The sequence below is a fragment of the Macrosteles quadrilineatus genome, unplaced genomic scaffold, assembly GCF_028750875.1.
Source record: "Macrosteles quadrilineatus isolate MER2022 unplaced genomic scaffold, UCM_ALF_1.0 Scaffold_4__1_contigs__length_99947679, whole genome shotgun sequence".
Taxonomy (NCBI): Eukaryota; Metazoa; Arthropoda; class Insecta; order Hemiptera; family Cicadellidae; genus Macrosteles; species Macrosteles quadrilineatus.
The window spans coordinates 94,323,163-94,338,899 of record NW_026542597.1 but is presented as its reverse complement, the minus strand read 5'-3'; the positions used below and the strand labels follow the sequence as shown (position 1 = coordinate 94,338,899).

Sequence of the window (15,737 nt, the reverse complement as noted above, 5' to 3'; positions counted from 1 at the left end):
CTTAAATAGTATTTACTCATTGTGCTATTTTTTACAGTCAAAATGTATTTTCAATAATGTTACCAACCCAGTGGGCCACGGTCCGTAATATAGGCCACTGCAAATAATTTGTCAAGATAGGTACCATTTTAGGCAAAGGTTTCTGTGTTTGGATGTTATTAGACACAGTAAGAGCACAATAAACTTCTTCTGCAGATGAATTATCTGTTGGAGAAGTATGATCCGAATTGTAAAATGTCACAATGCGAGGTTCAGCATATTAAGTAGAGGTGTGCGGATATCCGAAAAATCGGGTCGGATTGGGTTCGGTTCGGATATCCGTATCCGAACTGGGCCCAAATTTGATATCCGACACTATCCGTTATATATCCGACTTTTTCGGATAGATAATATATTTTGACGTTTTGGACAGAAAACTAAATCTCCATAGCCACCATTAGTTTCCCAGGACAAAATTACAGCAATACGTTTCCAACGACCTAACAGCAAACGGCAAAGAAGCCGTATGATGCAATACTGATAACTAGTTTAGTCGTTATCGGCGGTTTTGCTTTACGATTAGATTCGTCGTGAACGGACAGACATAAAGCAGAAAAGAACTGTCTCGCTCCTGATACTAGGGGCGCTGTGTAATAGTTTTTTTTACAGTACTGTTTCAAAGTAGAAAAATCTAGCATACTACTGTGATGTTTCGTAAAAAATAGATTTAATGTTTCCCGAAAAAAAGTCAGAATAGAAACAATAGAAAGGCAACACAATAGAAGGGTGGTAGGGGTTGGGCAATGACCTCGAAAGGAGCGTGGGTAGTGAGTCAAATAGGACCGGAGGGGGAAGGGGTCGGGTGGGTAAGACCTTGAAGCTATATATAGACTTGCACTACTTCCCTAAACCTAAAGGACTGGCCGGCGAGTGGTATTCCAATCACAGGACAAGATACGTTGTTTTTTGGGTATTCATTGCCCGGTTTGACTTTGGATTGTCTTACTGTGTAGAAACTTTGAATGAAAAAAAATAAAGTTAGAACTAACCACGATTATTTAGCATTGATTGTGTACATATTAAATGATTAAACTATAGGGACCATGGATATATACAAACTTTTGTCGTGATTTTAATTTCAACATCAAAATACAATATTGCACAATCGTGATATTTTAGGTCATTGACCTTTACTATGCATCCGGTATTGCTGTTTCAGAAGAGAAGCACGTTGATAAATTATAAATTGATATTCCCGTAGTTAAAAAGAATTATTTTATAAACCTATAAAACAAAATCATAAAATCTTACATAAAGATAACAATAACGGAAATTGTAAAAAGGGTATAAAGATAACAACGTTATTCTTTCTCTTTGTTCTTCTATTTCTTGGGTTTCCCTTCATCACGCATTCAACAAGTTGCCATGGTTACTAATCACCCATGTCGTTATCAGCTGCTGTGCACAGCAGGGGGGTAAAACTTGACAAAAATCGGTTAATTTTTACCTATTATTTAATTACCAATGAATGTACTACTTTATTGGTATTTGGTACTGTATTAATAATCGGTCAAAATGGCCGATTTTTGTCAAATTTTACACCAAATTTATTGAAATTTCAAGGTGAATAAATAAAACAATTATTACCAAATATTTGTATTTATTTAAAAGATTGATTTGTGGTATTGGGTTCCCCACTGAGTGCAGCCGAGCGGCACTAATGAGGGTCGGACCTTCTTGGGGGTGAACAATAGACGGCTTATCAGACCCTCCCCTCCCCCGTGGTCTGGAGAAAGCTTGTAAACAAACTTTTGCACAAGCGTGACTTGACATTGGGCTGCTTCAACTATAATTTTGTCAAATGAACTGTGATGTTTCAAAAACAATAATTTGGGACCATACTGCTTAACATAAATGGACTGCAATTATTGTTGAACATACAATTCATTTGTAACAAACTAAGATTATACGATTAAAATACAATTATAAAAATTATCTTGGTATTTTACTTGGGGTAGTGAAGTTATGTAGGCTAGTGTAATTCTCGGTTCATCAAGGTTCTACTGAATTATGTTTGGCAGTGAATAAGTGTAGGATGCAATTTATAAATTCAGGGATACACACCTTTTACAGTTATAAAGCCTAATTTAATTGCCCAACATTAAATCGTGAGCTAGAGCCCATCTTAGTGCATTTGCGATGTTTTCTAAACTTGGCAAACCTGCAAAATGCCACTTAAGGCCAATAACCCGTTCCAAAAACGTAAGGAAATACAATGTGAAAATAGACTTGAGATCGAACTCCTTGGCTTGTGAGAACCAGGAAACAAGATAAAACATAACCTCAAGTAAACTAGCCCAAACGTTTGACATCAGTCCTGCTGAGCTTAGGTGTTGTGTGAAGATTTCGGCTGCTAGTGTACTTAATTCAAGCAACCAATTTTTGAAAATAAATGTTGTGAATTGTGATTTTCAAGAGAGAGAAAACTGTGGACTTGGCTAATTTGAAATTCTATAGCTAAAAATTGTCATTTAAGTTTATTTACACAGCTTTACATTGTTTTATAGGTTAAAAATACATATGCAGCTTATTATTAACCGCGCCAAACTATCCGAATCTGAAAATATCCGAATCCGAACCTCCCAATATCCGATCCGATCCGAAATGAAATTTCACTATCCGCACACCTCTAATATTAAGTAAGTTAAAGAGATTTTTTTTAGGCTGCAGCTCAGTGCACTTTAAGAATGTAATTTTTTGAGATAAATTAAATGGTTTTTGTTACTGAGTAGCGCTAGTAAACATGCACAACCCTTTTTCGTTAGTGTTTAACATTCAAAGGCTCTCTAAGAGTTCAAGTTTTTTTTATTTTTTTTATTTAATTTTTTATTCATATCCATATTATGTTTTCACTAAGATGAATGAATACATTGAAGTAACCTCTCTGAAAAGTCTACAATATATTGCAGTTTTCCAGCTTAAAGACTTTCTAAATCATGCACATATTTCTACACAAATATTTTACAATTTTTGTAACATGTATGACAATAATCTCATGAACCTATGACGATCTGTCTAGAATAATATGATAAAATATAGGCAAAAGTGGTGAAAAATGCAGACACCAACCCGTAAAATAGATATAAGATTGTTCAATAAGAAATAATTATAAGAGATACTGTGATAAAAGGATTTCCCACTGATATCGTATTGGATTGTTATAATGCAAGACATGACATGATACAGACGAAAATCAATTTTAAAATCAGAAGATAACATTAATTGCAAATAGGCAACTTCTTTTGGACAATTCAGTAACTCCCTATAAATGTGTGTTGTTTAGAATACAATTTAAAAATGAACAGCTGTTTCATAAAAAGTATTATCCACATGGCCAAAATGTAAAAAAATCTGTGGAGGGATCTTTAAAGGCTTCTTGAGTAGAGCCCTAAGGGAATTTACTTCGCTTTTCTTTTGATAAATGATCTACAGACCAAGACCTTTCTTTTGACACCCCTACCAAGTTTCTTAAGCCCAGCCGTTCTCTCAAATTAGTGGAGATAAAGTTTCTAATTAAATATTTAAATTCCCCCATGTCTTATGGGAGAAAACCCAACTTTGATGGAAGATCCTGCCCAAACTAATGAAGATTTCAAAAAACCAAAAACACTTTGCAAAACTACAGATCAGGGCAATATTTTGACACTTTAATCGTCAAAATCTGTCCAAAAATGTGGGAGGAGTTCTGTTTACAAAAATCGTCTTAGCGTATTATATATATAAATAGCCTTTATTAAACAACTAGTCAATGTATTCTACTGTTCATCCCAATCTATAGTGTTGCTCAGACCAATGCTTATTTGCTCGTTCCGATATTTTTTAATCAAAAAACCTAATTTTTCTTCAACCTAGGGCCAAATCTCTGTAGAAGTCTTATATTTGGAAGAAATATCAATGTTACAAAATGACATCTTTATTAATTTGTCACATAGAATTTACATTACATCACCAGTAAACATATGACATGTCAGTTTTTACAACAAAATATTATACATTTTATTTTATTGTAATTAGAAATTTACTAAAAATAGGGTCAGAACAGAAGTTTAAAAATATATTTAAAAAAGAGAGGCATTAGTTACAAAAGCAATCTTCAAATGAATAAGGACAAAGTAGTTCCAAATAAAGCAGTTTTTTTTATATATCCATCTTTTCTGTCGATTTGATTTGGTTAGGGAGGTGGTTGAATAGTTGGCTGGTAGATTTCCACAGAGAACCTACGATATATTATCGGATGAATAACGCTAAATAACAAAATTTATTCGTTTCAATATATCGATTATAATCTTTTTTTTTAATTTTGTAACTATCATAATTTTTAAATTGGTTTGTTTGATTAGTTTGAAGTAGTGATACGGATATACTTCAGTTGAAAATGAAACAATGAATGAATGATCTTATTTAGGCATGTGGGGAAGGCAGATTTGGGGTTTATGCGAGTTCGTGGCTGCATTAAGTGTTTTGAAGTTAGGTTAGATTAAGAAGGTAAAGTGTAGGTTATAGGCGATCGGTTTGTTTATTGATGTTACACCCATGTTGTTTTGTTATCTTTTGTAATAGTTGATTAAATGACGAGACAATTAAAAACAAGGAGTTATATAGTATTGAAAAAAACATTTAAAACTTTCATTACATATAACACACAACAACAGTGACATACAACTATACAACTACAATTATGACATACAATTATTTCTTGTACCCTTTACAAAAAGACCATCTACCCTGAAAATGTGTTACAAATTTATCTCACTCAATATGTCTCCTGTATTAACACATGTAAAATTTCAGAGGGAAAATTTTGTACACACCTGAAACAGTGGTTACCAAGAGGATTATGGAAAAGTTGAACTCAGCATTTGCAATCGTCAAAGAAGCTCATGATTTCAGTAACAACCTTGCAAACTTCACTCTACCCCAACTGAAGACATTGCTGTACAACAACACTGCACAGTTGGCAATAATTAAGGTTAGTCTTTTGGTTATCATCTATGTATGCAAATAGATTTTTTTTTTTCAATTTTTACTCTTAATTGCTGAATAATTTAGCATACTGTAGATACCACTGTGAAACAAATGGAAAATGTAAAATGAAATTTATTTGCTGAGTGATGTGCCATTCATTCTTACTTGAACCAGTTCCTGACTAAAATCGATTCTGGGCTCTAGACACTGGTGCAATCAGTACCTAACTAAATAGAACTCATTCTTCAAAAGTAAATTACATTTCGTTACATAATCATGTCATAAAAATATGTCAGTACAAAGAGTTATCTGATTTAGTGTTTTAACAGTTTTTGTGATGAAATTTAAGGATCAAATGCAGTTAATTTAAAAGTCGTGGATGCTAAATTTTGTCCAGGGACTAGTTTTACTGCCAGAAAATTAAGACTAGTAGCTTTTTTAAACAAATTTAAATAAATAAAGTAAAATGAAGAACTTTATATACTTAAATAAAATAACATATTGTTTCTGTTTGCTAGTATTCTTATATATAATACATGAAAGCGATTTATACAAAACACTCCTTTTTTGTTAATAATTGACGGATTTTCACAAACAATGTGTCAAAATTAAGTATTTTTAGTGTAGACGCCCCCTTTCACAAATTCCTGTAATTAAAGTCCTTGGGCTTTGTCCCACTGACCATCAAAATCCAAATGTATTTCTTATGAAATAAATATTTTTTTTTACTTAAACAGCCGAATAATTTGTGTTAACTGCATACTAAAACATATTTTATATATCTATTTTCAATTTAATTAAAGTTAATTTCAAAACTACCTTTGACTTTTTAAAAATGGGTTTGGTCCCTTTCATGAAGACTCTAGCCCTGAATATGCAAGAAAAAATATACGAAACTTTCTCAAAGAATTTCTAACTGTTTCAGGAACTGATTAAATGGTGAGTTTTGACATTGGTTTTTGGTTTTCTTCTTTTTGAGGGTTTGCAGATTGCTGTGTACTTTACCTTCTGGTGTTGGGATGATAATTTGATCCATGTAAATATCAAATATTATTTTTGTTCGTTATTGAAGAATATTTTAATATACTAGTGCTATTTTATGAACTACAAACTAAAAATATAATTATAGTTCATAGAGTCTAAAACCTCATGGATGTAAAGAAGTATAGATTTACAGTTTGATATTTTTTACATAGGTAGCAAGAGTGGGTGTGACTGGTCTAATGGTTGGAGCGCAGGGTTTCTTGCCTGAAGGCCATTGTTCAAATCCCACTGATCACCAATGACTTTCATGTTAAAATTTATTAGTTCATAGTACTGAAAGAGCTATGAATTGATATGTTACATATAAAATTACAAACGTTTAATAGCAGATTTAAATTATTTTCAGTTGTTTTTCGACTCTCCTAGAGGTGAGGCCTTGTTGAACGACACTTTTCTTCACAGCTTCCTTGGGAAAAATTACAACAAAACCATAACAACTTTCAAAGAAGATCTGGATAGGTAAATATCTTTATTCTGTCTATAGGTTCCATTTTTAAAAAATAAACTTCAATACTAATTAGTGATGAGCGGATCCAAGAAAATGTCGGTACCTCATCCAGATCTTGAAAAATTCAAGACAGATATGTACTGTCATAAGAACTGATTTAAAAAAAATCTATTCTATATAAAATTCAGTTTTTAAAATCTTTGTACAACTAAATCTAGAGTTCTATTACTTCTATTGGACCAAATTTAATAACTATTGGGTAGTTGGAAAGCTTAATTTGTGTAGATTTGCAAATAATTATGAAAGTTTGTGTTTGTTATGATTTATGGTGAAAAATAAAAAAAAGGTTTTCCATAAGAAATACATTGAAAACGGTGTTTTCACACTTTTTATTTGGGTGAGACTTTTTGCGGCCTTTTTTGAGTGTTTTAAAGAAGTGTATGGTACCAGTTTGTAGGAAATTTTATTCTCTTTCAGAATATCACCTTCCACTTTAGTCGATTTCCTCATTATTTAAAAGTTATTTGCAAAAAAGCTAAGCAACCTCCGAATTTATAGTAATGAGAAAATACTGAGTTAGGGATATTTTTGTTAAACTTTGTACAATTAAATCTAGACTTCTACTGGACCGATTTTGTTAATTAATGGGTCATTGGAAAGCCCAACTCATGTAGATTTGCAAATAATTATGAACGTGTGATTTTATTAAATCTTTGTGGTAAAAGAGTAAAAATAACAAAAATACATTAAAAACTGTTTTTTTAAGTTTCTGTTTTCAAGTTTCTATTTGTAGCCAGCTTTTGGCTGCCTTTATTAAGCATTTTCAAGAAATGCATAGTAGTTATTTGTAGTAAATTTTATTCTCTTTCAGAATATCACATCCACTTTGGTCGATTTCCCCTCCATTTAAAAGTTATTGGCAATAATCTAAGTGGTCTCCAAATTTATAGTAGTGAGAAAATACTGAATTAGATATTTTTTTTTAAACTTTGTACAACTAAATCTAGACTTCTACCGGACCGATTTTGTAACTTAATGGGTCGTTGGAAAGCCTAATTTGTGTAGATTTGCAAATAATTATGAAAAATTGATTTTATTACATATATGAGGTAAAACAATAAAAATAAACAATATTACATTTAAAACGCCTTTTTTCCAAGATTATATTTCCAAGTTTATATTTGTAGCCAACTTTAGGCTGCCTTTATTGAGTATTTTCCAGAAACACACATTAGTAATTTGTAGGAAATGTTATTCTCTATCAGAATATCACCTTCCACTTTGGTCGATTTCCTCACCATTTCAAAGTTATTTTCAAAAACGTTAAACAACCTCTAAATTTATAATGGTGAGAAAATACTGAACTAAAGATTTTGTTGTTAAACTTTGTACAATTAGATTTACTAGGTGAAACCATCAATTCTGACAGTTGCTGTTGAGGTTGCAAGCAAGACCGTTTGCTATAAATCAATGATAAATAACTCCATTTTTTAAAAAAATTTGGGTTATTGTTATTCAATTGATTTTTCTTTGATTAAATGTTGTTGTTCACAATTTGCATTTGTGTTTAAAGTGAGTTCCTTGTGTTAAGTATGTGATTCTAATGTTATGTGCCTAAGCTATACCATTAATATTAGTGAGTAAAGTGTATGGATTTCACAACCATTATATTACTAGAGACCGTTGTATTTAACCACAACGGGCTCTGGTGCTAGTAATGAAATATTTACAGAAATCCAATTAAAGTCATACTGTTTAAAATTAAAGTAACAGGAGACCAAGCTTTGCTCGGATTTAATTAAACATTAAATTTATTAGATAAGTTATTTAGCAAAATTAAAGATATATATTATGTACCTACGTTAATCAATGTGAACAAATTTTAAATGATACAAAGAAAACTTTTTAATACACCTTTATAAATACATAGCTTGCCATAAAAATTATCTGTATCAGCTGTTGTATTAACTGCAGGAAAGGTATTAACATTATATCGGTGCTTCACAGGGCAGTAGGGCGGAAACTGGATTTTTCCCAGCCTTGTGACCTAATCGATTTCTTGTGGCCAAATACCCCATGATAAAAAAAATTTTAAATCCTCTGACAAAATAAAATTGCGATGGTTTATGTCTGTAAATACTTTGTAAATATAATGTGTTAGGTGTTTGGTAAAAATTGTATGTATACGTAACGAATCGTTCTACAAGGATTGTCCTGATGATGTGACTGTCATAACGAAACCGGTTGTCACAAGAAGAATAAAAGGATATTGAATAAGGTAACAGGTTATTTCATTAAAAAAAAATCGGATCCATCAAAACCGGATCCAGCCCAAGATCCAATTTTTGTGGATCCGATCGGGCGTCGGTTATAGCTCAGATCCCGTGTAACCCGTAGTCTGATATCCGGATTCGACCATCACTAATACAAATATTTGCTGTTGTAACATGAGATAAATTTCTTCAACACTAGATAAACAAACCAAATTTACATGATTAAGGGCATAGAACGATCTGTTTGTGGCTGATTCAAAATTATTATTTTTATCTTCAAACATCTTTCCCCAAAACTAACCTTTTAACACAAAAAATAGACTATCCAGAAATTGTGTTGTAAATACATAAATTTCTCAGTTTCTCACCCCTATTCTTGCGGTTAAATAGGACTTTGCTTATTTTCATAGCTGGTCCATTCCTACACATATAGGAAATCGTAATTCTTTCTTTAAATATTTTCTTTGTTTATTTGATTTATTAACTTGTAATTCAATGTGTTTATCTCCTTCTGCACACATAATTAGTCCCGATTGTATTTTTAAATAACAACAAGAATAGCAATTATTTTAAAATTGCGTTGATACGTTCCCTGAAATAAACAGATTCAAAGGGATTAATTCTATACGCAGGTATTTACTCTTTTTTTATATTTACCAACAATCCAGAGGATATAATACTATTATGAAACAATTACTTGTTTTTTACTAGGTTTCTCGATCCCAACAACACTGTTTACCGGGAGGAAACTTTTGACCGCTTGATCAACATTACAACTAATACAACAGAATTTTTGGAGGTTAGTAACAGTAAGTTAGAAAGAAAGATTGTAGAGCTGGAATTGTAGCTTAGCTGTAAACAAATCATTAAAAAGACAATTATTTTGCTTTGAAATTTGTGTATGATTCAAAAACAAATTGTATGGAATAAAGACAAATCTAGAAACAAGTTTTTTTTCAAAATTTCACTACATTAACACGTTCACTGCTAATGACGCACTTGTGCGTCATAAGTATATTAGCAGATATATAATACATAAAGTATATAATTACATAATATATTTTAATCCACAATTTATAGTATAAAATTTATTTAATTAAAGATATATTGTCACTCAATTAACATGATCATGTTAATGTTTATGTTTTTTAGCCATTTATAAAAGTATTACATATCATTAGCAGTGAATGTGTTAATAATATAAAGATTATTATTAGGTAAAATGACATGTTATTTTGTGAAAGTAAACCATCTTGTCAGAAAAGTAAAGTAAAACTCTTACATTTCTCTCCATGATTGACTATACTGGTACAGCAAAATTTCTGCCTTAAGCTACAATTGCTGGTCAACCTTGCTAATCTGAAGACACTGTAGTAGTATTTATGCCACAGTGAAGTGACCCTAAGTTAAAGCATAGACAAAAATAATTAAATATAGACCGTCAGCCGTGCTGCGGCTACCATAGGTTCTGGCCCACACCGCTGGGAGCATCATGTAGTTACGGCGTACGCGCCACGTAACTTCACGGCGCTCCCAGTGGTAACCGTAGCACGGCTGAAGTCTATATTTAATTTTTTTGTCTATAGTTAAAGTGGCCAAATCATTGCCAGGAAACACTGACTGGCTCTATTGTACCATAGACTGTATTGACACTTGCTGTCTGTAGTGTTTCGACTGGGACAAGGTGGTGCCGTATAACACTGAGACGGAGGCTATGGTTGCTGGTATGGAGCTGGTTGAGGACAACAAGTTATGGGCTCTCGTGGTCTTTATAAACCCTGGAAACACTACTCTCAACCCCAACACGACGTACAAGATCAGGTAGGAGTCTCAACCCAGGGATTTTGTGTTTAGTTCTGTGTTAACCACGACATTTTAATTGAAAAGCTAGGCAAAATTGGAGTTATAGGAAAAGAGCAACTGTGGTTTTCTTCCTATTTAACTAATAGATACCAGAGAACTAAAATCAGCAAAAATGGTCAACAAGTAAATTAGGGATGGACGAGATTGGATTTTTAGTTCGAGACGTGACGAGACGAGATTTTTTATTTCTCATAAAACTTCGAGACGAGATCGAGACGGGATTTCCCTTCTCATACACAACGGGAAATGCACGTTCAAAATTTTTACCTGATTTTGTAACATTGTTAGATGACTGTTTAAATACAAAAATAATGATAATAGGCAAGAATATTTACAATCTTTTATTAAAAAACATCAGCATAACATTTTTTTTATTAATCACACTTAACTTATTAAAAATACCTACGGTTAGGAAACATAGTGATATCAGTTAGGATAGAGTTCAACTTATCCTAAAATAAAATAAATCAAATAAAATTAAAAAAAACAACAACTTCCAGTTCAACAACTCCGTAAAATAAATCATAAAATAAAAGCAATATTAGTTTTTATAAAATAGTTACTTGTTTTGACTTTTTATAGTAATAAAACATTCCTCACACTGCTTACACTTAACAAAACTTCTCAAATGTTATTAAAGTAATATTATTAAAATAATTAAAGTAATATTTACATTTAAAGAATTAATTAAATAAGAACGCCTTCGCAAAGGAAACACAACTACAACACGCTCCTGTATTGCGGGTATTGCATTGACTTTCTACAGGCGTTTTTAAATTTTTTTTTTTTTATTCTCGTCTTGATAAAAATCTCGGCCAAAAAGAAATCTTGTCTCGTGTAACGAGATTTATAATTTCCCGAAAATTTCCCGAAATTTCGAGACTTTACCATCCCTAAAGTAAATTCATCTTGGGATAAAGTGCAATGTGGTGTGCCACATGGGTCAATATTGGGTCCCTCTTTGTTTTTAATCTATGTAAATGATCTGCCAAATATAACAAAGAGAAACTTTTTCAATATGCAGATGACACAATGCTTTTGTGTAGAGGACCCACTATTGACGTCCTGCAGACTAGCATAGACAAAGAATTCTCTGCTCTGGGTAACTGGTTCCGGGCAAATGGTCTGGCCCTAAATGTGGAAAAAACCCAAATTATAAACTTTTCAGCTAACTACAGGGAAGATGATTCAAATCACATTATCCTTTCAAATCATCAATTATCTCCACAACGAAATGTAAAATTCCTTGGATTAATTTTGAATAAAAATCTTAACTGGGCATCTCAAATTGAAAATTTAAGTAAAAAATTAGACCCTTGCGTTTTCTCAATAAGAATAATCTTACAAGTAACGAATCTAGAAACCCAGCTAATAATATATCATGCATATTTCTCATCATTAATGACATATGGTATCTTGATCTGGGGTAACTCTCCTCATTCAAAAAAAAATTTTAAATTACAAAAAAAGTAATACGAATTATTGGCAAAGTTCCCTCTAGAACCCCTAGTAAAAAACTGTTTCAAAACTTTAAAGTTCTTACATTTTACGATCACTATATTTTGGAAATAGCATGCTGGGTCCATAGAAACCTCTCTACTTTTATGGAGACCCAAACTCAACATAATTACAATACAAGAAAAAAGAATATTATCAAACCTGTAGCTCATAATTTACAAATATTTGAGTCATCACCACAATACATTGGTCCAAAAATCTTAAATAACTTACCAACAAGTTTAATCACTCTAGAAAATCCCTATAAGTTTAGACTTTATTTAAAAGAATGGCTCAAGACTAAATCTTTTTTTTCATTGGCAGATTATTTTAAGGACTGCTGGAAAAGGTATAAGTAAACCTTCACACTCCTGCTGGCTCAATTTTTTTGTCATGTAACAATGTTGTATTTTGGGAAGATTCAGTTGTTTTATGTAAATACAGATTTATTAGTTTTATCTACAGTATTAGTTTTAAGTCTTTATTTAACCATTGACAATATGTCCTGTTAATGACATGTAACTCAATAAAAAAAAAAAAAAAAAAAAATAGATGGTAATAAGTAGAAATGGATGGGTCCTGAAATTTTAGGAAAATATTTATCCGATTTTCGGGACGGGGTTTGTCCAATCGTTGACGTTTTTGCCGTTTTACGAGTGACGATGACGCCGTTATCGTGAGAGATGTTCATGATAGTTCCGCTAACGCAGGAGGCGAAGTCAACGATCCCACCGTGACTATGAGTCATTACGACGATTGCGCCGTGACCGCGGAGTTATTTTGATAATCCCGCCGAGACCCCGAGTCATACCAATGATCACGCCATGACCACGAGCCAAAGCGACAATCACGCCAAGACCGTGAGTCATATCGACCATCACGCCGTTACTGTGAGTAATTTTGACGATCGTGCCCTGACCACGAGTCATTTCCACGATCCTGCTGTGACCGCGAGTAATTTCAACCATCGCGCCATAACCGCGAGTCACCAGTTTCTATATCTGTACATTTTTACCAATTTCTAGTTTTTATAGATCAGTGCCACAAACGGTGAAAATTTTTTTTATTTGTCTTTTTTGGTAACTGCAATACTCAAAACTTTTTAAACATCCCTTTTTATGCATAGGATGAAATCCCATCCCGTCCCGTCGGGAACAAAAAATTCAATCCCGTCCATCCCTAGTAATAGTTGGATCTTTAAGTTTACAACCCCTTAAGTATTAATTCTCTTTGGATATAACGTGGTAATATGATAAACAAATTGTTTCTCCGTTTTTTTACCTAGACTCAGAATTCGATTATACAATGCATATTCATGTTAGGGGTCTACGATATAGGATTTTTTACTTTTGTTCTGGTCAGGATGTGTAAAAAGTTTTAATCTTTGGGTCTTGCGTGAACATCGTTCGTTGGTTGGGTGGAAATCGTTTGCTTTATAAATTATTGATTTTATTATTATTATTTGTTTTATCTCAATTACTTATAAAATATTATATATTACTAATATTGTAAGAGAGCCATTCGTTTAGTAGCCTCGGGTTGGTCACTTTGCAAGTATTGGAGTTGGCACAGTCATTCTTGTAGAGTTGTGAGTAGCAGGTCAGCTGTTCTTTTTTGAGGTTCAAGTAATCGTTTTTCAATATTTTGCAATGTCTCAAATTTGTGACATAATAGAAAATCCCACCAAGTGTGAGATGCAAGCTGTTATAAGATTTTTAAGTGAAAAAAGTATTCGACCACAGCTATTGATCAGAAATATGTGCATTGAATAGACCAAATTTTATGAACAAATAAGTAGTTGGTAAATAGTTTCAGAAGTAAGAAGAACCATGTAAAAAAGAGCCATGGTAAGCTGACCAGCAATGTCAGGATTTTTATTGCAATGTCAGATCTTACGCTGCTCAGATAACAACAGGTGTTCTGGGAAAGTTCAGTTGGGACATATTCCTAGATCTTAGTAGCCTTTTGATGGTTCGAAACTGGATCCAGTTGTCCAGCTCAGTTTTAGCTCAATCATGGTGAAATCATGAATTTTCAATCACACAATCTTCGCAAAGGATTTGTGCAATCAACAATATAACCTTTAAAACAAACGACCCAACGTGAAAACTATTTACACCCTGTAATGACCTCTCAAGCCAACTGTTGACTCGACCCAATATTTAAACTCAACTCTGTAGATGACAGTTCTATGTAATACTACCCGATCGTTCAGCTGACCTTGTTAGCGAATTTCCCATATAAGGAATAAGCTATTACCGTAGGTCTCATGGTAAGACCTAGACCCGGGACCGATTTACTTTTTCGTTTTGAGGTCCCCAGAGGCCAAAAACACCATCCGTTCAAATTCATATATATATATATGTGTCCGTTAGCGCGATAACTCGAGCAAAATCGATCCGATTTTGATGAAATTTGGTACAAACGTGTAAACCTACATTTATTCGAACGAGTTCGCGAACCAGCCTAATCGGACCATGGGACCAGGGGTTTATGGGGGGTTTTATGGGGTAAAAATGTGTTTTTCTCATTTTTGACCCTAAAAACTTTAAATTTCTAAATTTATCTCTGGACCATTTTGAAGAACTTAAAAAACAAATAATTTAGTATATTGAAGTTTTTTTGAATGTTCATTGACTACGGAGAAAATTAAAGAAATTGTAAATTTAAAATTCCCATGTTATTCTTATGGAGAATAAATAAACTGTTCTAGTTTGCTTGTTTATGGATATATTTGAATCAAATTTGGCAATTTGGCTTATTTCATACTAAGCTATCAATATTTCAATTGAAAAAACACACCTTAACATCTTTCCTGTAGCAGCAAACCTAACTACTCACCAAAATTAATGTTATTTAAATAGGAAATAAATCTGAAAATTTATAGGGAATATTTGAGTAGAAATCAAGTCGGGTGAATGGAAATTCGCTTAGTATGCAGGTTTGCTGCGACGGGGGTATTTTTTTTTTCAATGGCCAGCTGCAATAATAGGAATTATGTTTCAAACATTGTATCTGATATATTACCAACTTAAACTCTATAAAGTTGAATATTAATTGCCATGATAATTAAAACTAAATATAAAAAATGTGGTTTTCATTAAATTGATGTATATAATTAAGCTGTTAACTTTTCAGTTAACTCTAGAATGAAGTTATAGCGTCTAATTGGTTTTCTGGTTTATTTGCAGGATGAGTGTAGAGCGAGTAGATAACACCGAGTTTCTACAGGACACTCTGCAGCGTCCTGGGGCCAGACTTCGGCCAGCCTTTGACCTCAAGTACATCACGTACGGGTTTGCCTACCTGCAAGACATGATAGACCACCTGGTGATACAGGAGCAAACGGGAGTTACGAATATACCCGGAACATTCCTGCAGCAGTTCCCCTACCCATGCTATGTTGAGGACAGGTAAACCACAGTTATGTCTGTTGCACACGTTCTGCATTGCTACTTTCTAAAAGTAACTTATAAAAAAGAACTTTCCAAACTGCTTGTCACAGCAACTATACCAGTCTAAGGTCAGTAATTTTCACAAAAACTCTCAAACAATTAAAGGCCTACCCTTTTTTCTAAAAATGCAGTCTTTGGACATACCATGTGAAT

At 32.9% G+C, this 15,737-nt stretch overlaps 1 protein-coding gene across 1 annotated transcript in view; it reads left to right on the top strand.

Annotated features, from left to right (window-relative positions):
- Positions 1-15,737, top strand: part of LOC128991495 (phospholipid-transporting ATPase ABCA1-like) — a 236,586-nt gene that overhangs the window by 69,126 nt on the left and 151,723 nt on the right. The window contains exons 11-15 of the mRNA XM_054414419.1: positions 4,831-5,008; positions 6,395-6,507; positions 9,481-9,568; positions 10,436-10,590; positions 15,321-15,542. Coding sequence (XP_054270394.1) covers positions 4,831-5,008; positions 6,395-6,507; positions 9,481-9,568; positions 10,436-10,590; positions 15,321-15,542 — 756 coding nt within the window. The remainder of the gene's footprint in view (positions 1-4,830; positions 5,009-6,394; positions 6,508-9,480; positions 9,569-10,435; positions 10,591-15,320; positions 15,543-15,737) is intronic.